We start from the raw sequence: 21,401 nt of genomic DNA on the forward strand, positions 1-21,401 counted from the left end.
AATGAGGACTAAGTAAACTGTATAGAATTTGGTGTTTAAGACATCGTTAGTGATATTTAAATGAGCAATTTGAGTAGAATGATAGGACAAAAGCAATATTCCAATGGGAGGAAAGTGTGCATCTCGCTGGGTCGGTAGGGGGTGTGTCTGACTGTCTGGGTTTTGCTGCTACTGGCACTGGCAATGGAAGTGATGCAGCAGACAGAGAATGAGTGGTGAAGGAAAGGTAAGTTTTACGTATTATTTTAAAGATCCCTGTCTCACAGGCAGAGCACTGGTGACTTAAGAAGAAAGCAGATTTGGGGAAAGGTGTTTCAGGAGAGAGAAGATTTAGTCATGTTTCTAAGGTTCAGGGAAAGGAGCCAATAGAGAAAGGCTTTGAAGAGTCCAGCAAGAAGACATAATTCTTGCAATAATTATTATAGTATATAATTATAATAAATAATGTAATCACTGGAGCAAAGTAATAAACGAAGCAGGTAAAAATTGCTCTAAGAGTTCAGGAAGAGAAATTAGATGAGAACAGGGGAAAGACTTGGAAGGAAGGAAAAGGAAGACAAAAGCAGAAGATAGTGAGATGTAGAGAGAAGTCAAGTTGGGAGTACATGTTAGTTGACTCAGTCTTTCTTGTGAATTTGATGTTAAAGCATCTATGGGACATAGAGAGGGTAGGGATTGTGCTTGTAGCTAGAGATGTCTGGGAAAGTTTTAGAACACCCAGTGTCTGAAATGCAAGAACATTTCTCTTACTTTTTTTCCAAGATAAATTTATTATATCACGTGCTTACTGTGTTTTTCGGCAGAAAAAGAACAGATGAGGTTCGTTTGTTTTAATTTTGTTGGGGGGAAGTATTTAGGTTTATTTAATTTTTAATGGAGATGCTGGGGATTAAACCCAGGACCTCGTGCATTCTAGGCATGCCCTCTGCCATTGAGCTATACCCACACCCTCAGATGAGGTTTTAAGCATCAGCATTTTCCTCTTAATGGTTGGGTATGAGCTTTTTCTGTGTTATTCCTGGAAATTAAAATTTATTTATTTTGTATTTGTGCATACAAAATGTTACACCAAATGTTAATAGTGAACGCTAGGAATTTAAACTAAGGTACATATTGTAAAAATATAGAAGGATGTTCACAGAAGCAATGGTTATATTAAGAAAAAGATGGAAATAACCTGTGCCTGTCAAAGGGGACACTTTCAAATGATTATGCTACATTCGTACAATGGCTAGTTGTGTAGCCATTTAAAAGAATGAAGTAGCTATATATATGTTCAGTTTTTTTTAATGTCAGATTATATATTAACTACAAAAATCAAGATTTAAAACAATTCATGCAATATCCTATGGAAGGAGTGGGAGAAAGGAGCTGTATATAGATGTGTGTGTATATGTATAAAATCCCAATAATACATTTAAAAGCTGATAATATATTAATAGTGGGATTTAGAGATTGAGACAACTTTTACACTTTTCCTTGTATCTTTCTCTACTTGTAGGGTTTTAACTGTACTGTATACTTTTTTAAAAGTTAATTGTGCATGTGAAAGTGAAGGGATTGTGAGTTTTACAATTTTTCTTAGTTTTAGGATTTTACATTGTTCTACTATTGTGTCTCTTGTTAGTACCACAATAATGCTGTGTAACAAACCACCTCAGAACTCAGTGCCTTAAAAATGTAATGATTTACCATCACTCCAGCATCTGCAGGTCAGTTGACCCTGCTGATCTGTCTTAGCTGTGGCAGCTCTGCTACATGTGTTCCCCCATCCTCTCTGGACCAGCGGGTTAGCTGAAGACTTGTTCTTCTGGTGTCTAGGGGAACAGCAGGTCAGCAGGCCTTCTGAGGCCTAGGTTCAGTATTAGTCCCCTGTCACCTCTGCCCACATGCCCTTTATTGACGCGAGTCACATAGCTGAGCCCCTGGTCAGGAGGAGGAAGACTACGTTCCAGTCACGATGGGGCCACAGCAAGAGTGTGAGTGCATGAAGGGTGAAGAAGGGGTCTTTCAGTCTGCCACAACGCTAATGTGTATGTTAATTTTATACTCAAGAAAAAGTATTTACTCTATTTTTAAAAAAATCATTCATATATAATATCTTTTAAAACTCAAGTCTGTATAACATTTGATATTCTGAGATATTTTTGTAGTAATTCCACATATATGGGGAAAATATGAGAAACCTTTACCTCCTGCGTAGATGAAATATGTTCAAGAAAATATCTGTTCTCATGAAATACTGAATCTTTCGTGAGGATTTTATAAATCACTGAGCTTGAGAGTTTTTTTTTTTAACAAAATAGACAAAAATAGCAATATTAATCAGTACTTTCCCCCTGAAATGAATATAATCATGAATATGAAAAGTTTTAAGTCAGTCCTCTCAGCTATTTGTCCTTTAAAAATACAATCGTTTTATACATTTGTATACTCTTCCCCAGTTAAGGAAGGGTATTCAGTTTGCAAAAGGGTCTCACCCTCAGGCATTTTTGTGAGCATTTTTGTTGGTTTTCTATGTCCTGTGTTCTGACAGGAAAAATGGACACCTACCCTCTGAACTAAATCATTCTTCCCTGGTTGTGACCTACTTTGGTAGCTTATCAAAGAACAAAAGTAACAATTCGTTGAGGTCGACTATTTTATGTAAAGTTTTTCTCTGACTTGTATCAGTTTGGAAAATTTTTAGATTATGTTTATTTTTAACTTGCATGTTTTTCTGTTGATCTAAGATGTTCAGTGTTAAGTTGAAAGCTCAGAAAGTGGGTTTTTTAGATATTATTATAGTAATATTAATTCGTTCAACAAATATATATTCTGCTCATGATAATTTACATACTACCTATAGCTAGATCTGGCCCTTGGCCTATTTTTATACAGCCCTATAAGCTGAGAGTGGTTGTTACATCTTTAAAGAGCTAATAAAAAAGAAAAGAACAAAGAAGAATTTTGTGACAGAGACCAGATGTGACCCACAAGCCTGAAATGTTTACTTTCTGGCTCTTTACAAAAAAGTTTGCTGACTTCTGACTTCCATGGTAATATTAAGTGTTAAAATAAAAAAATTTGTAGCTTTTTTCCCCCTATATTTACATAAAGAAAAGTCAAATAGATAACCTGCTGCCTTCATTACCAAGAAGGCTACAGAAGCCTTGTACATGGTGGTTGTCTTTCTGTTTCCCTTTCATTGGGTTTGAATTTAGTTAACAGTGAATTGCCTGCCTCGCTTAATTGACTTTGATCAGTTATTCTGGTTATCGTATAATGAGACTTGTTTGACTTCAGAATTACAAAGCTGTGAATGAGTAAGTGCAGCTATTACAGGATTTTCATCCTCTGTCGTTGTGTTACTCATAAGTTATTCAAGAAGCCTTTGAGTATTAGGAAAATGGATATGAGCCCTAGTTTGTCCTCTAATGTAGTTATAAAAAGTAATTTGTATCAGTGAATTCATACTACTTTAGGATTTCAACCAGTCCAGCTGTGGTTTCAGTATAGGCTTGCTGGCCTGAACAGTTTTCCTCCTGGTTACTTTTCAGGGGCTATAAATGACAATGAACGATTCTATAGTAGCAGCTGCAGTTTGAATGTTGCAGTAAACATTTTTCTTTTATCTGTCAAAATCAGAAAGAACCTTTTATGGTTGTTAATATAGATTTACTTCTGATTATTAAGGATTCTTAAGGTGACATTAAGAAGATTGGTGATTAGTGTGGAGAAATAATGACCTGCTATCTATTCGTAAGCTTTCCTTCTGTGTTTCCAGTGCTTACCTGTACTTTTGTCTTTCTCAACAGCAACAATGGTATGGTTGGTGAATATGGCAGAAGGAGACCCAGAAGCCCAAAGGAAAGTATCCAAAAACACCAGTTACAATGCACAAAGTAGGTGACTTTTATTCGTTAATTCCCTGGTTTTGGGGGTCATTGTCATCTTGTAGGCTGATGATGGATTATAAAGCAATGGTTTTTAACTGCTTTCTTTGGTCATGGACCAAAGAATACCCAGCAAACACAGATAAATATTTAAGGAGTTCAAATGCTCCAAACCCAGTAGTGCAGCCAAGGTACCCTAGATTAAGAATTTCTGCCACTGAGCACCATTAATACCAGTCTGGAAATGTTTCAGTTGAGGCTGTGATTTTAAAAAGTAAAATAGGCACTCTCTTCAAACCTGTATAAAAATGAGAAGCTCTTGTTTGACAAGGCCAGAGTAACTTGAATATAATATGATTTGCAGTATTACAATGTTTATGCCAAGAAGATAAAATATTCCAGGTGGACGTGACTTTCTGGAAGAGGATAATAATGGTGACTGGTGACCTAGGATGGGAGACTGAAAGGCTCACTTGTGGATGCTACAGAGACTTTACGGTGAACACACGTTAGGAGGAGTTATTAGGAAGAGTTGAGGAAACAGCACAATATCAATAGCCAAGAAGAAAGGAAACTTTTTTTTTTAAAGGAAAACAGAGGGCTAACCTTATGAGAAAGCTAAAAAACAGACGTAGAATAAAGGTTAGTCAGAGAAGAAAAAAGGGCCTTCATTGAGTTGCTATTTGTCAGGAAAGGGAGAGTTAAGTTTTTATAGAGCCAAGAAAACTGCTGATTTAGCATTTGAGTCACCACGAGAAGGACACTTTGAACTGGGAATTCATATTGGGGACCCAAAAATATTAGACCCATTCTGCAGTGAGCGAGGCATTAGACCAGTGTAGACCTAGGAGACAGTTGCCACAAGTCTGGTTGTTGTGTTAAACTAAAAGAAATTAAAAGGTTGGTTATCTATGAGTACATATGTAGATATATATGAGTTTGTGTTTTTAGTGCATCATGATTTTATTTTTTTGACAAATGTTGATTGAGCACCTAATTATGTGCCTGGTGTTTTGTTAGGCACTTGGGCACTTAGCACTGCATGCAATATCCCATACCTGTGGAGCTTATGTTATAGCCTGTTTGGGGAGAAACACATGTTCACCAAATAATTCCACAGGTAATTCATACAGTTTGTGATAAGCACTACAAAGGAGAAGTGTAAGTTGCTGTGAAAGTTTATAGTAGAGGAGTTTCATTTATTCCGGAAAGTCAGGAAGGCTTCCCTGAGGAAGTGACAGTAGGAGATGGCCAGTGAAGAGTGGAAGGAGAGCTTTCCAGAAGCGGAAGCAATGTGGGCAAGGGCCTTGAAGTGAGAAGGGTCTGGATGAAGCGCAGAGCCCTCAGTAGGAGTGCGGTTGGCATTTCAGGTGGGCGTTCTTCACTGTGGGACTTCCCCTCACGGCGCAGGATGTCCAGCATTCGTGGCCCCTCACCCACTAAATGCCAGTGGTGGCTTTGAGGTTGCAGTAACCAGAAACCCCTCCATCCTAGTTATTTCCAAACACTCCATGGATGGGAGGTATTCTTTGAAAACCACTGTATTAAAGGAACTATAAGTTTGATTGGAACAAAGGCTGTAATATTCCAAGAGGGATGTCTTTAAAGGAAAAAATAGTAGAACTCAGAGGTTATCTGAGCAAGTGCCTAAAATAAAAACATCAAGATACATACAGCACTATGAGCATGTTAATTATAATTAAATGTGGAGGTAAATACCAAAAGAAATAACTGAAAGGGTTGAAGGTAGTGTGAGGATTGGGAGTGAGGAAGGCATAGGGCAGAGCAGGGACTGCTGTTTTCATTTCTAAATCTTATACTTTTATGATTTTATAAACTCTGACCCAGGGAAGATTTAGGTTTTGTGGAGATCTGGTTAAGAAAAAAATACAAAGACAAAACTGCTAGAGCCCCTCCCAGAAAAAAAAAAAAATCCATATAAGTGAGAGGCCTGAAGCTTACATGCTCTCATGGTGAATGAATAAATATGAACATATATTACTTTTATAAAAAAAAAAACTTTACTTACGTATTTTAATTATCCTTGATGTATAGAAGTTTCTCGAGACAGTCATGTTATGCTCAGAGTTTTCAGTCAGACTGAGACATTATAACAAAATGAGTAGCCCATAAAAAAATTCACTCCCTCCTTTCCCCTCCTCCCACCCCTCAGTAGTGGTCCACTTTTGTAACTTAGTCACTAAAGCCAGTGGTGAGTGCCGTCAGCTGCAAAGATCAGAAGAAATGTCTTCTCACATTAGCCAAAGTCTGAGGTGTAGGCATTTGTACGGCTGGCTAATTTTATCACTCATTGATACTATCAAGGGCCCAAGTTCTTTCTGTTTTCCTGCTCTGCCATCCTTAGATATGGGCTTGGTCCTCCCACTGCTTCTCATGGTCACAAGATGACAACTGGAGTTCTAGGCATCATACCCAGATGACACAACACCCAGGGGAAGAAAATGACCGTTTGTGTCTTCCTAAGTCTCTCTTGAAGAGTGAGAAACATTTCTCCCAAGTTTCCAGCAGACTTTGCCTTATCACACATCGACTAGTCCCAACCCCACAGCCTTAGAGCTTCTCCTTGGGAGGAAGAATGGTGGGATGTCCGTGCTTCAGCTCGGATTGGTGAGGGTTTACCCCAGAGTCATGTGGCTGAGAGGTGGGCACCCAAGTACATCAGGACTCTGCTCTCAGGAAATAAGGGGAGAAATGGCTGTCGGGGAAGCAACCAACAGGTGCTGCTGCAGCCCACAATTTGTGGTTTAAGAATCAGCGAACCCACTTGGTTACAATGACGGGTAATTACTGTTTCCATGCAGTTTTATTACAGGTATTAAGAAATTTTTCTAGTACTACAACTGTGATTTCCACTTTTTCTCAAAGGCACAGAAAGTGAGTCCCAAGACCCTGTGACAGAGAGTGATGACGGTGGCTTCAGTGAAGAGTGGGAAGCCCAGAGGGACAGTCGCCTAGGGCCTCATCGCTCTACACCGGAGTCTCGGTCTGCTGTGCAGGAACTTTCCAGCAGCATCCTAGCCAGTGAGGACCCAGAGGAAAGTACGTGCATTTCTCTACATTGGAAAATCATGAATTCCTTTAGGTGCTGCATGGTCAAACTCTCCCCAAATAAAATGAATCAAAGTGGTGCAGTCTAAATGCAGCTTTTAGTGGGAAATAACAATAGTTGGTGCTTTTTCATAATTAAATTTGTTAATGGGCCAAATTCTGCCCCTCAGATTTTTAAAATTACCCCTCTACAGCCTGATCTTTGGCATTTGTTTTATAAGGTAAAAGATTTCGTAAATATTATTATTCTGGTTAGACAGAATGTGTACAAAAATTTCATTAATATATTTCACTCTTCGCTGCACAGAGACCTATGGATTTAAATGTTTCGACCTTTTACATTATTATTCGTGTTGTTGGCAAGTACTATATTTTATTAATTTTAAAGAAAATCAAAGGGATTTAGGTTCTGTGCAGAAATGTAAGAGTTTCTTCAGTGTCTGAGGTGTGTTGTCACTTAGATTCAGGTCAGCACCTGAGGCTTTTTAGGCTGTTAGCCATGGTTCAGGCTCAGTCATCTCTTCATTTAGTCTTAGAGAGTTAAAAACTCTCTAAGAGATAAGCATATTTCCCAAATAAGTTATCCTCAATTTTTTCATTTTCACAAAAGTGAAACTTTTGATTAAAACATTAGAGCAAATATGTTAAGTAGTTTCAAAGAAACAAAACAGCTAGATTCCTTAGCTTCTCTAATCACCTTTTTTTTTTTTATGGAGGTACTGGGGATTGAACCTGGGACCTCTTGCGTGCTAAGCATGCGCTCCTTCACTGAGTAACTCCCACCCGCCTCTAATCACTATTAATTGTGACCTTGCATTATCCTTCAGCTTGAGCAGAACACTTCTTACAGCTCACCCTTAGTCTTTTACCTGGATCAGAACCTGGGCATATCCATGACTCTGGAGCTGGGTGAGTTTTCCAGATGTTAGAGCCAGCTGTAGCCTGCAACTTTCGCACTCCTGGGAAACCAGACACAGTGGCCTCCCCTTGCAGCCAGGCTCGAGCTTGCCTTGGCTGGTGTTTTCTCCGCGTGCAAAGTTTCCACTGTAACTAGGTTACCTCTCCTATTCCTCTCCTCTTTTCTCAAGGTGTGTAGAGCCAAAAGACAGCAGTAAAGTAGCTGCTGAGCATAACAGCAGCATAATTCTCCATGACTGCCTTTCTGTCCTGAAGATTCTCCTGAGCATCTCTTCATGTCCTTGTCTTCATCTCTAACCTTTTTTTTTTTCTTTTTTAAGGAAGACCCAAATATTGCCTCTTCCAACTTCAGATTAATATTTTCTTTATCTGGGACCAATATAAACTAATAATTGGCATTCTTTCCTCATCTTAGCATCCAACACGCACATTAACCATCTCTGACTATATTAGTGTTTTAAACAAGGCTTCTGTTTACATACAGAAAAGTCTCAGTTACACTAGAATTTAATACATAAGTCACATATGTCTTCCAGAACAGTCTTTTAAAAACCAGAATTTAATCAGAAAGCTGGACACAGAGTTTTTAACTAGAAATGTAAACCATATTTATTCAGTGTGCAGTTGGTCTCCTAGTGCATTTCAAAATATACTTCTTTCAGACATCATGCCAATGATGAGCTTGTCCTGAGTGTACCACTGATAGATTAAACATTTATCAGAGTAGTGAAATTAACCTGTTATTTCCAGGAGTGGAAATTTGACTTATAGAGGTTCTTTTTCTATAACCTCTATGGAAGATTGGGAAATAGATTTTGCTATTTACTTCTAGTGGAGGAGGAGATTTTAGTAGTAAAGAGGTAAAAAAATATATTTCAAGAAGCTTTTTATATGTTTATGTAAAAGATGGTAGGAAATATTCATTATTTTCATGTTACTGTAACATTTAATCTAGGCATCTATTCTGCCAGGGGTCGTTCAGCAAAATCTTTTAAGAAAATATTCACCATCATTTATTATCTTCACCATGTCTTGTGTTTGGTATACCTGCAAATGCCCCTTTTAATATTAAAGGAGCACCATAATTACTTAAAATTATTTTTTAGAGTTGGCAGAAACAAAACAAAACAGTAATAGGCCTACATTACCATTAGCAAATAGCAGTAAAATAACCAGCAGCCAATCTCAGCATTAGCACTTGGCAGTGGAATGCTGTTAATTCACTATGTCTAACTTCAGCAGTTTCCATTGCTGTAATTTTAGTTGTTTGGCCATAGCATATTTTCATTGAATAAATCAAAGAAGCTATTTAAAGAAAACAGATTCCTGAGCAACATGATTTTTCTTAGGTTTTATAAACTCATTCAGTCGGTCTCTTCTGGTTGTGAAATAAAACTTGTTGCTTCAGTAAGTGCCTAAAGAAAAAAATGGTGGTTACTTCTTTGTTTTTTGACTCTATTTTAATTTTGCTAATTAAATATGTCCATATTTCTCTCTCCATTAAAATGAATTCTGTGAAGTGTAACTATAGCATTTGCCATAATATTGCTATTATTTAAGCAAACGTAAATTTTTAAATGAAAGAAACATGAGGCCGTAAGTTTAAAGCTTGATTCAATACATTATTTTTATTTTTTGATACCTCTGTTGAGACATAATTCACATACTATACAATTCACCCATTTAAAGCAGTAGCTTTAGTATATTCACAGAATTGTTCAAATATCACCACAATTAATTTTAAAACAGTTTCATTACCGCAAAAAGAAACCCCACACTCCTTAAACTGTCACCTCTCCAGGCCCTCTCATCCCTCTTCCCCCTATTTAAAGTGTACAATGCAGTAGTTTTTATTATATTCACAGAGTTGTACTACCATCACCACAAGCTAATGTTAGAATATTTTCATCACCTCAGAAAGAAAGCCTGTAACCATTAGTCCTCATGCCTCCCAAAACCAGCTAAGAAACTATCTTAATAGATTTGCCTATTCTGGACATTTCATATAAATGGAATCATACAATATATGGTTCTTTGTACTGACTTCTTTCACTTAGCTTTATGTTTTCAAGTTTCACATATGTTGTAGCATGTATTAGTACTTCGTTTCTTTTTATAGCCAAATAATATTCCATTGTACGAATATATCACATTAATCATCCATTCATCAGTTAATAGACATCTAGATTGTTTCCACTTTGGGCTACTATACATAGTGTTGCTAATAACATTCATATATACCTTTGTGTGGATGTATTTTTTTATTTCTCTTGGGTATATATATGTACGAGTAGAAATGCTGGGTCATGTGGTAACTCTGTGTTTAACTTTTTGAGGAACTACCAGACTATTTTCCAGTGTCTGCAACACATTCCTACCAGCACTGTATCAATGTTCCAATTTTCCACATCCTCACCAACACTTGTTATTTTGCGTCTTTTTGATTATAGTCATTCTAGTGGGTATAAAGTTGTATCTCATCGTGGGTTTGATATGCATTTCCGTAACGATTAATAATGTTGAGTATCTTTTTGTGTGCTTTTTGGTCATTTGTACATTTTCTTTGGGGAACTGTCCAGATCCTTTGCCCATTTTTTATTTATCTTTTTTATCATTGAATTGTAATAGTTCTTTATGTATCACTTATCAGATAAATGTAGAATTTTTCTCCTGCATTATTTTTAAAAATTCATTTCTGTAGCATTTTTTTCTCGAAGAACTTAGTTTCTCTTAGTTTCTTATAGCTCTTAATATTTGGAATCAGAAGTCTTTCTAAGGCTATCATTTGTTTATTCTCTGGGTGTGCCAAGAACTTTCCCTGTATTATTTTTAATTCTCAACAATCCTGTGAAATCTCTCTGTAATCCCCATCTTACCGCTGAGGAATTTGGGAGTTAAAGAAGTAAATCAGCTTGCCCTGGATCACCCAAGTAACTAAATAGTAGAGCTGGGCTCTTTAGCACACCTGAAACTGGTGAAAATATTTGTCAGTCTGGGAAGGTTGGCAAGTTAAAGGGTAACTGACCGTGTAATTCATAGCATCAGATTTCATGTGTCATATGTTAATTTTTTTCCATTAAGGAAGACTTCACTGTGGCTTCCCAGGATTTAAGAAGAACACTGAGAGGGGAGGGTATAGCTGAGTGGTGGGGTGTATACATAATATGCACGAGGTCCTGGGTTCAGTCCCCAGTACCACCTATCCAATCAGTCAGTCAACCAGCCGACCAACCAACCAACCATCCTCACAAATAAAAATAAAAAGAACACTGGTTTCTCAGTAAGATCTTATTAACCAGCACTCTGTTCCTTTCTCCTGCACATGCGGAGCAGACCGTGCTTCTCAGGGCCCTCAACCGCTATCTTCCAGAAGTGGTTTCTCTAACCCAGGCAACAAAACTTTAAGACCAGGATCAAACTTCAGTTGAGAGTAGTTACTTAACAACCAGAAAGTTGAAAGCCAGTTGTAAAGCTTTATGGGTTACTGTTGGACCCCAAGTGAAAGCATATTTTTTAATCTGTAGTTTAGCCTTTGGTTGATTATTTATCACTTTAAAAAGAACTTGAAAGGTTAAAAATAATGTTTGACAACAGAAAACCTAGGACCTTTGCATTTCTGTGTAAGTTTTAAGATCAGCTTGTCAATTTCTACAAGCTGATTAAAATTTATTTGGAAATGTAAAGAACTTAGAATACCCAAGACAATTTTGAAAGAGAAGAAAAAAGTTGGTGGACTTATACCATCTGATTTCAAACCTTACTCTACAGCCATAGTAATCAAGACAGGCACAAGGACAGGCACATAAATCAGTAAAACAGAACTGTGAGTTCAGAAATACACCCTGACATTTATGGTCAATGATTTTTTACAAAGGTGCTAAAATAACTCAGTGGGGAAAGGATATAATCTTTTCAACAAATAGTGCTGGGACAGCTGAATATCCACATGCTAAAGAATGGACAGAAACCCCTACCTCACCCTGTCCATCATGCACACAGTCAAAAATTAACTCAAAGTGGATCACAAACTGAAATGTAAGTGGTAAAACTATAAAACTTCTAGAAGAAAATACAGAAGAAAAACTTCACAACCCTGGGTTGGGCAAAGAGTTCCTTAATATAGCACTGATACATAGAAGAAGAAAATCAATAGATTGGACTTTGTCAAAATTAAAAACTTTCACACTTCAAAAGATACCGTTAAGATACCGTTTCACAATAGCCATGAGGTGGAAACAACTTAAGTATCCACTGACAGATGACTGGGTAAACAAAATGTGTATACACACAGTGGAACATTATTCAGCTTTAAAAAGAAAAGAAATTCTGACACATGCCACAGCATGAATGAGCCAGGACATTATGCTAAGTGAAAAAGCCAGTCACAATAAGACAAATACCATATGATTCCACTTAAGTGAAGTACCTAGAATGGTCAAACTCAGAGACAGTAGAATGGTGTTTCCAGGGGCTGGAGGGAGAGAGAAAGGAGGAGTTACTATTTAATGGGTACAGAGTTGCAATTTTGCAAGCTGAAAAGAGTTCTGTGGATAGGTGGTGGTGGTGGTAGGACAATAATGTGAATGTACTTAATGCCATTGAACTGTGTATTTTACCACAATTAAGGAAAGTAGACGAAGCCAAAGACTGAAAGAAAATATTTGCAAATCATAGTGCAAGCCCTGTTTGGAGAATTTGTAGTTAAGTTATATAAAGAATGTTTACCACTCAATAATAGGAAGATAATCCTATTATTGGATTATAGGGAAAACTTTGGATAGACATTTCCCCAAAGGAGAAATATAATGGCTAATAAGCACATGAAAAGATACTCAATGTCATGAATCATAATGGCTCCAATCAAATAGACAGCAATGCCAAGTGCTGCTGAGGATTTAAGAAACCGGAACCTTCATGCGTTGCTGGTGAGAATGTAAACTGGGACAGCCAGCATGGAAGACAATTTGACAGCTTCTTTTAAAGCTAAACATAAACTTACCATATAACCGAGCAGTTCCACTCCTAGGAATCTCCCGGATTGAAATGGAAACAACCTGTTCACACAAAGATGTATATACTGATGTTCACAGCGGCATTATTTGGCATTATTCTTAATAGCCCGTAACTGAAAACAATCTTAACAAAATATAGTATATCCATACAATGGAAAGCTATTCATCAGTAAAAAGGAACGAACTACAGACACATGCAATATCGTGGGTAAACCTCAAAAATATTATGTTAAGTGAAAGAAGCCAGTGACAAAAGATTTCACATATATTGTGTGAGTCCATTTCTATGCAATGTCTAGAAAAGGCAAATTGATAGAAATAGAAAGCAGATCTGTGGTTGCTTAAGACCTGGGATGTGATGGGGATTAACTATAAATGGGCACAAGGTATTTTAGTGGGGTGGTGGAAATGTGGTGGATTGGGGTGATGGGTCATTGAATTGTACATTTTACAGTGGGTGAATTTTATGAAATATACCTCAGTAAAGCTGTTTTCTGAAAAAAGGAGGTAAATGCCTATCTTGTGAGGATTCATTAGAACAGCTGGCAGGTATAAACTAGGCATTCAACAGATATTATTTATTGTTATTTTTTGATATATAACCGCAGCATCTACTGTTAAAAGACTCCAGAGTCAGCCACATAGCATCTGAACCTCCTGTTACAGAAATCCAAAAAAAGAAAGGGAAAACCCAGCTAAAGCCTAATTTTGTATGATATCATTTACTGACTTCTCATTCAGCGTAGGATGGAGTAGGGGCAGTGATATTTTTAAATTGTGAAATCATAGCAAAGAGTGACAAACTTTTATAATCTTTCCTTTTTAGGGGGAGTAAAACTTGGATTAGGAGATTTCATTTTCTACAGTGTTCTGGTTGGTAAAGCTTCTGCAACAGCCAGTGGGGACTGGAACACAACTATAGCCTGTTTTGTAGCCATATTAATTGTAAGTATACACTGTGAAAATGTGTTGAAACTTCTCATCTCAAAACTGATTAAAAGGTGGTCCTTTTAACCCCAGTTAGGCTGAGTGTTCGAGTCACCTTGGGGGCTTTTTAAAAACACAAATAATTGGATCTCACCTGTGTAGTTCTTCACCTGGCCACACATTAAAATCCCCTGAAAGCTTCTAAAACTGTCTCCACCCTGAGATATTCTTATGTAATTTGTTTTAATTGTGTATTTTTTTTAACATTTTTTATTGATTTATAATCATTTTACAATGTTGTGTCAAATACCAGTGTTCAGCACAATTTTTCAGTTATAGATGAACATATATAATTGTGTATTTTTTTAAGGGTCCCCAGAAAATTCTGGCAAGTACCTCTGACTAGGAACCAGTGCTTCAAGCTTGGCAGTGTAAATGATGTGAGGAATTGGCTGTGCTAGCTAAGTCTTAGGGGGGTGGGCAGATGCTCACATAGTCTGAAATTGGTGGTGGTTTTGTGTTTAAGACCACAACCTGCAGCACGCAGTGTTCCTTGGGGCAGCAAGTATGAGGCAAGAAAAGCTAACACAGTGCATGGTCCTACAAAGATTTTGCTAATGGTGTCACAGCGTGAAGCTGAAGCTTTCAGAGCTGTGATTGATTTAAGTAAATAAGTCATATTTCTTATTGCTATTTTTGCTAAAGATGTGATATCTTTGATGTATGTGAGTGAAGTCAGATGAGAGCTTAGACAAGAGCCGTGACTTACGCATTTATTTTGTGATTACATTTGCGATTTATACTTGGTAATATGACAAGTTACAATTTTCATTTATTTTATTTCTCTTTTGATATTAGTGTTCTGGATGTGTTGTATCTTTTAAGAAGAAAATTACTTATTGTGGATAAACCTGAAATGAAGTTCAGCCTCCAGACTGTATAGTCAGTATCTCAGTAACTAGGGTAAAAAAATGGACTGTATTATCTGGCTGCTCTGTGATTACAAGAAAGCAGTATACACTTTCTAAACAGCTTTTATTGGTTTATTCCATGAGCACCTCTTTGTCCCCACACACCATAAAAAATGTTCTTCGCTTCTGGGATTTAAGTTAGTCAAACTAAACTTATAGTAGCCAACTCAATATTTTAGATAGAAATTTCAGTATTGTTTAATTGTTTTCAAAAATAACTTTACTTATTTTCAGATTCTATTCCCTACCTAAAATTAGAGGATGAAATATGAACAACGTATGCATGATGAACTCTGTTGCAAAGGAAAATAACTGTTTCTAGATTTAATGAAAAAAAATTTGTTCTAAAATTAAAACTCAAAGGATCGTATTCAGTTAACCAAATTAAAACCAAGATTTGTGATTGTTTCTTGTGCACAAAATGCTTGCATAATCATGTCTGCGTTTGTGTCTTTCCCCCTCTTCTCCACAGGGTTTGTGCCTTACCTTACTGCTCCTCGCCATTTTCAAGAAAGCATTGCCAGCTCTTCCAATCTCTATCACCTTTGGGCTTGTTTTCTACTTTGCCACAGATTATCTCGTGCAGCCCTTTATGGACCAGTTAGCATTCCATCAATTTTATATCTAGCATATTTGCAGTTAGAATCTCATGGATTTTTCTCCTTTAACTATAATAAAATCGGGGGAAGACAAAGGTGATTTTCCTGTGTCCACATCTAACAAAGTCAAGATTCCCAGCTGGACTTTTTACAGCTTCCTTCCAAGTCTTCCTGACCACCTGCACTCTTGGGCATTGGAAGGAGATGTCTACAGAAAATGATTTTGAACATAGGTTCTTGTGACTGAGTCCCTCAGTGCAAAAACTACCAGATTTGAGGGACAAGGACAAGGAAAAGTGACGGGCCAACAAGTGGCTGTGCTGCTACCAGCAGTTTGACCCACAGTCGCAGGTGGACTTTACCAACACTGCAGACTCTCAGGACTACCATTACCAGGAGTTAAATGAAATGATTTAAACCAAACAAGACTCTTCATCTTAAACTACATGTTGAAAGCCAACCTAATAAATCTGTATTGAATTCTGAACCTTTTCAGGAGATACTGTGAGGAGAGCAGGCACCAGCCGCAAAATGAAAAGATGGAAAGGGGCTCAAAACTTTCAGACTTTTTTGCTGCAGACTTACCATTTTTAAATAAGACTTTTTTCACCTTGAGTCGAGTCAGATGTGTAGGCTGATTTTGACAGTTTTTTTCTCAAGCAATGAAACTCATACCATCTATGGTTGCCATTTCTTCCCAAGGCCAGTCTGAAGTTATTTGAGGTTGTTTTATCTTAAAAGCCTAACCTCAGGTTCCAAATTCAGTACTTTCTAGAAATAATGGAACTGTAACTCGACGGTTCCTTATCACCCTTTTCCACGGGATTCATAACTTTTCTCCGTGCTCGCAGGTTCCCTTGCCCCAAGCCCCCTCCCTTGTTCCCTGTCTCCCTTCACTCCCCTCATAAGCACTTCTCCTCTACAGCGAATAAGACAGCTCCGTTATGGTAGCAAAGGATCCAGTTACTCTAGGGTTTTGCTCTTCATGTGGTGCAAAGAAAGTGTTATGAATCTGTGCTATCAGCCTTGCTTTCTTAACTTCTTCAACAGCAAATACAATGTGTGCCCAAAGATGGTAGAATTAAAGAGTAAAATGGCTGGTGAAGCACTTTGCCTGGTTTTTCATTTTTCTTTTTTTTTTTTTTTTTAACTACAACCCATTGCCTCTGACAGTAGGTCAGAATTTGAACCAGTAGCCAAAAGCTGGTGGTTTATAAAGTTTGAGTCAGTCGTATCAGGAGAAAGCAAGAACTTGGAGAAAGCTGTTACTTCAGTTGCTGAGCTCTGGGAGAACCAGCTGCCGAGAGAAGAGAGAAGGGGCCTCTGACAGCAGTGGGACCGCATAAACTAACGTCCCATGGGCAGATGTTTAGGAGGGGATCCAAGTGATTCTTCAGGAACCTCGCCATGGGTGTTTTGTGTTTTCCCTTCCAATTCACCTTTCGTTTCAATGTACCTTAGTGTGAGTTGAGCCGTGGAGTTCAGGCCCTATGCGGTTCAGTTGGAAGATGTGCATAAACAGGGCCGCCAGCCTGCGAGTACACGGCACCTGTAAGTGAAGCTTTGCTGGGGCGCAGCCCTTTTAGCATGGCCAGCCCTCAGCCGCGGCGATCAGACTAAGCATTTGTGAGAAATTCCGTTTCCCCCTGTGGCTGAAATGGGGCCAGCTTTTCGCCTGTTTCCTGCTGCTTTCTCTCCAGCCATCATTTGATCTGGTTTGGGGTTCTCCTTGGAGTGTAGAGTATTTGTTTTCTGTCATGGAATGTTTTCTTATAAGAAGCTAACTTTAGGAGTAATGTGCTGGTACTACCCTGTGTATAAAACCTGGCTTGTGCTAGACCGTGAGAACTGCAGGAAAAATAAGAGCTGTGCCAAGAAGGTGGGGCTTTAGAGTAGGTTCTCGCATCTCTTTTTTTCATTTAGCCACCCTTCCCCAAGAGTCTGTCTTTTTCTCCTCATGTATGTGACAGCGTGGGTATTATCTTCTGGAAGGATTTGCAGTTCAGCAGCTACAACAAAGCCACCTGAACACCAGTTTGTGATGTGAAGCCGTCCTGAAGGGAGCCCCGATCTAGAGTGGTTGACTTGCACAAGGGTCCCAGTGTGCTGTGTCTTTCTGAAGGGTTTATCTCTGAAGAGGATATGTGGTCTGTGTGGTTGTGTTTAAGATTAAATCTGTCCTATGTAGAAAGATTGCAATAGATCCGTCACTTTCTGCAAGATGGAACCACATCTCAGCATAGAGAACACATCTTACTTCTTTAAATCACCAGTCTCAGATGTAGAACCTTTCCTTTGAAACGTCTTCTTAGAGTCTAATTCAGTTGTTTCTGAGATATCAAAATGCTAGTCCTCCACCATGAAAAACAGATTGTCACCAGAGAAGACAGTAGCAATTCCACTGGGAGGATGTTCCCTCACACAGGGCGAGAGGTGGCTGTGGAGGCAGGCAGAGCAAGTGACAAAACATGACCAGCTCAGCCGACCTGTGTATAAAAAGGGGGAGGGCAGTTGGAGGAAGGGTGACCGCTGATGTCTGGGCCTGATTTGCCTACAGAATAAAGAGTTTACATTCAGAATGTTGCCACAAACTAGCCTATGGAAAAAAAAAAACAATATTTGGAAGGTTTGTAGAGTTTTCACTTGATCTTAGCCAAAAGGCCAAGAAGCGATTGTAGAAGTCTTTTCAAAGAGGAAGGTCTCACCTCTCTTTTTATTTCTCATCGGGTTAGTGTGTGGTCCTAGGATCACAGCTCTCACTGTAAATGACTAAATTTCTTGATCAGAAAAAAACAGAAGCTTTCTAAGCATCTTGTAGAAAAATCATAAGTGAACAATTTATTAATTTCACTGTAGAAGCAACAGCTAATAAAATCTGGATCTCCGTTTGTTAAACTGTCCCTTGGTTTTAAAAACCCTCCTTCCATAACAGATACCCAAACAAATAATACGTTTAGTACTTGCCCTTTACTTGGCCTCAAAAAAACTTTATACATGTGTTCTTGATCATAATTTGTAGAATGTGAGAGAGATGTGAACCACCACATGAGATGTGAAACCACCACATGAGATGTGAAACCACCACATAAGATCTTCCAGGGCCAGATGTCTCAAGGAAGTCTCTGATCCTGACCCCCAGTGCCTGCCTGGCCTTGCATATTCGCCCGTTCGTGACCTAGCCCCGAAGAAAAAGAGCACAGAAACCACTGTAAAAAGTTTTGTTTGATGTCTTTTGTGTTCCTGGAGTGGTGCTGGAGTCTAAAGATACAAAGATGAATAAGATACATCCTCAGAATGTAGCTGTAGTCTCTTGTTTTCCGGTATATACCATCTTAACTTAAACTTCTCCAAAATGCTGTATACTTTTCAATTACCCCTTTTCACAGTTACTGCTATTGAGGGCATATAAAATTGATGTTCCAAAGGTGACTTGATTCTTCCAGAAGCCAGTCCTTTCAATAAAGTGTACTCCTTTTTCTCTTAAGTTTGCTTTTGGATAGTCTATAAAAACCGTCTGACCTGCCATCCTTCTCACCTCCAAGGGTGTCCTGAGCGCTGAGTTTGGCAAGAGACTTGAAAATGACATTTGGTTTTGCCCTGGAATGAAACAGTATCATCATAAATTTGAGCCTACAAGTGATCTTTGTGATCTTCTTGCCTCTTTAAACTCCCCAAAGACATGAGATTAGGAACAAAGGTTTCAGCTCTTCACAACCCTCATTGAAATTGCAGAGCAGTGTCCCAACAAGCCCATCCTCACATTCACATCCCAAATCATCTGGATGGCATCATCTCAAACAGTTCTCTCCTCGGGCAGGAAACACCTCAGATTTGTGCGTTAAGTCAGCCTGCTGCTGAAACGAACCCTTCTCCAATGTCACAGCCATTTCCCATGGCCTCCGACAGCTTCGCATTGCCCTGCGGAAGTAGTTGGATCCACCCTGGGCCCTGGAATCTGGTGTTAGCACTTCAGCCTGGTCCCTGTAGTTAGGAAAGATTTCCCAGAAAGCAGTTTCCTTTTTAAAATAAGTGTGTGTTGCAACAGGGCAGCTTCAGAGTCAACTGAGCAGATATAAGACTTGTCACATTGACGGTGCATTTGGAGGTGCTGGATTCAGGTTTCAGCCGGATCATTTACCCTCACGTGTTCATTGTCTGGCTTTTGCTTCTACAGACAGTGCTTTGTACATGATTCAGACAGACTGTGAATACATCTTTTTAAAATATCTTTCAAATTCTTGGTAAGATACAATTTTGATAGATGATTGCAGATTTCCCTGTATTTGTCAAATTAATAAAGACTGCATGAATCCAACTGTGCTAGTTTTCTTACATGTAAGTATAATGTGTACCTGTGAGAATTGTTCGGCATTTATCAAGAAACAGTTTAGAAACACAAATGCGTTGTTTTCATCCTTCACTCATAATAAAGTGGCATGGATTACAGCAGACCACACCTCTGAAGGGTACGATATTAAATCTGTTTATGAAGTTGCAAAGCAACTATCCTTAATACTTAGTTTCTGAAAAATACTTTTTTCTAGAAAATATCTCAAATTAATGTAAAGACTGTCATAATTAGAACTTATAGGACATGTATGTTATACAGTACAGATATTTCAAGTGCTAGATGATTATTTTTTTACAATTTTACTTTTTAATTTCTTAAAGTGGAGGTGCTGGGGATTGAACCCAGGACCTTGTGCATGGTAGGTGTGCACTCTACCACTGAGCTATACCCACCCTCCTAGATGATTATCCTTTAAAAATTATGTAGATCCTATCACTCCAGCCCCAAATCCTACAATATCTTTTGTTTCTAAACAGTGAAATTGCACACACAGTGTTGGAATTGTTGATCAGAGATAAGTTTGTGGCAGAAAAACCAAAGTTGGCCCATTGTCTCCAGAAGGAACATAGGAGAGATGTGTTCCTGGGTATGCTGGCCAAGGGCATCAGGAAGCAGGGAAGGCATTCATTCCCTCCTTCGGGAATCAGAGGCATCATTTGCTTTAATGAATCTTGTAGGCAGTGTTGCTAGAGTCTGCCACAGAAGCATCATGATTTGTCCTCAGCTGGGAGGGGTTTCTGATTCTTAGGGACCCTAACAGAGGTGCTCTTGATGGAAGAATGTCCTCGAGCAGATTGAGAAGCAGGAGTAAAGAGGCTGAATTTCCTGCATCACTAGGTAAGTACCGCAGCTCTTTGTAGCCCAGCCATTCTCTCTGGGGATTGTTCTGTGTACCAAGCTGGGCGACCCTGCCCACCAACAGCTTAGGATCTGTTTAGAAGTGAAATGACAGCATGCTTGAGTACAAGCAAGACAGTGTAGACTCACTACGTGGTGTGGATGGGAAGGCAGAGTAAAGGAGGGATCTACAAAAGACAGGGTTTAAGAGCAGAGTTTTCTCCAGCAGCATAAGGTTTGAACCAAGCTTGGGGAGAAGGGAAGAGTCTGAACTGGCAAGAAGACAAAGAGCATATGCTAAAAACAAAATGAAATATGTAGGAGACACCCAGGGGTAACTGGTTTTTGAATTAAAGTGATGATTTATTCAGAGGAAAACTTCATTTGCTAACTAAATCTGTTTCCATATTTACTTAGCCTATACCCTCTTCATTAAATGACTTGGAGAAACCGTGGAGAATGATGACCTGACCTACCACGGGGGCCTTTCAGCACAGGGCCTCTTGTTCTTGGCAAAGATTATCTTATGTGGGCTGGTCCTTCTGTGCCTGGTATGCTGTGCCCTCTAAAGAGGGGAGATGGAAGAGCCCCAGAAACCAGGTTTGTGGGAGTCTTAATTCCTGGGAGAAAAGGTGACATACTCTTCTCTGTTTCTTTTTTTTTCCCCTAAAATTATTTTAATTACATAGTAACCCAAGGTCAATTCCTTATGCAAGAGAGGAAAGGCTTTTGTTATCCTTTCATCCATAGCACACCTCAAGGTGGATCACAGATAAAATTCTGTTTATATTAGTTTTCTTGGGTAGCAGACCTAGTCAAGAACCACTAGACTCACATATAAG

At 38.6% G+C, this 21,401-nt stretch overlaps 1 protein-coding gene across 3 annotated transcripts in view; it reads left to right on the plus strand.

Moving 5' to 3' along the window:
* The window catches only part of PSEN1 (presenilin 1), a 62,284-nt gene extending 43,429 nt beyond the window's left edge, over positions 1-18,855 (plus strand). For all 3 annotated transcript variants that reach the window (XM_006184507.3, XM_006184508.3, XM_014559055.2), the window contains exons 9-12: positions 3,798-3,884; positions 6,762-6,935; positions 13,701-13,819; positions 15,245-18,855. In XM_006184507.3, coding sequence (XP_006184569.1) covers positions 3,798-3,884; positions 6,762-6,935; positions 13,701-13,819; positions 15,245-15,400 — 536 coding nt within the window. In that variant the 3' untranslated portion in view covers positions 15,401-18,855. The remainder of the gene's footprint in view (positions 1-3,797; positions 3,885-6,761; positions 6,936-13,700; positions 13,820-15,244) is intronic.
* Positions 18,856-21,401: the final 2,546 nt, after the last annotated feature.

The sequence above is a fragment of the Camelus ferus genome, chromosome 6 (genome assembly GCF_009834535.1).
Source record: "Camelus ferus isolate YT-003-E chromosome 6, BCGSAC_Cfer_1.0, whole genome shotgun sequence".
Lineage (NCBI taxonomy): Eukaryota > Metazoa > Chordata > Mammalia > Artiodactyla > Camelidae > Camelus > Camelus ferus.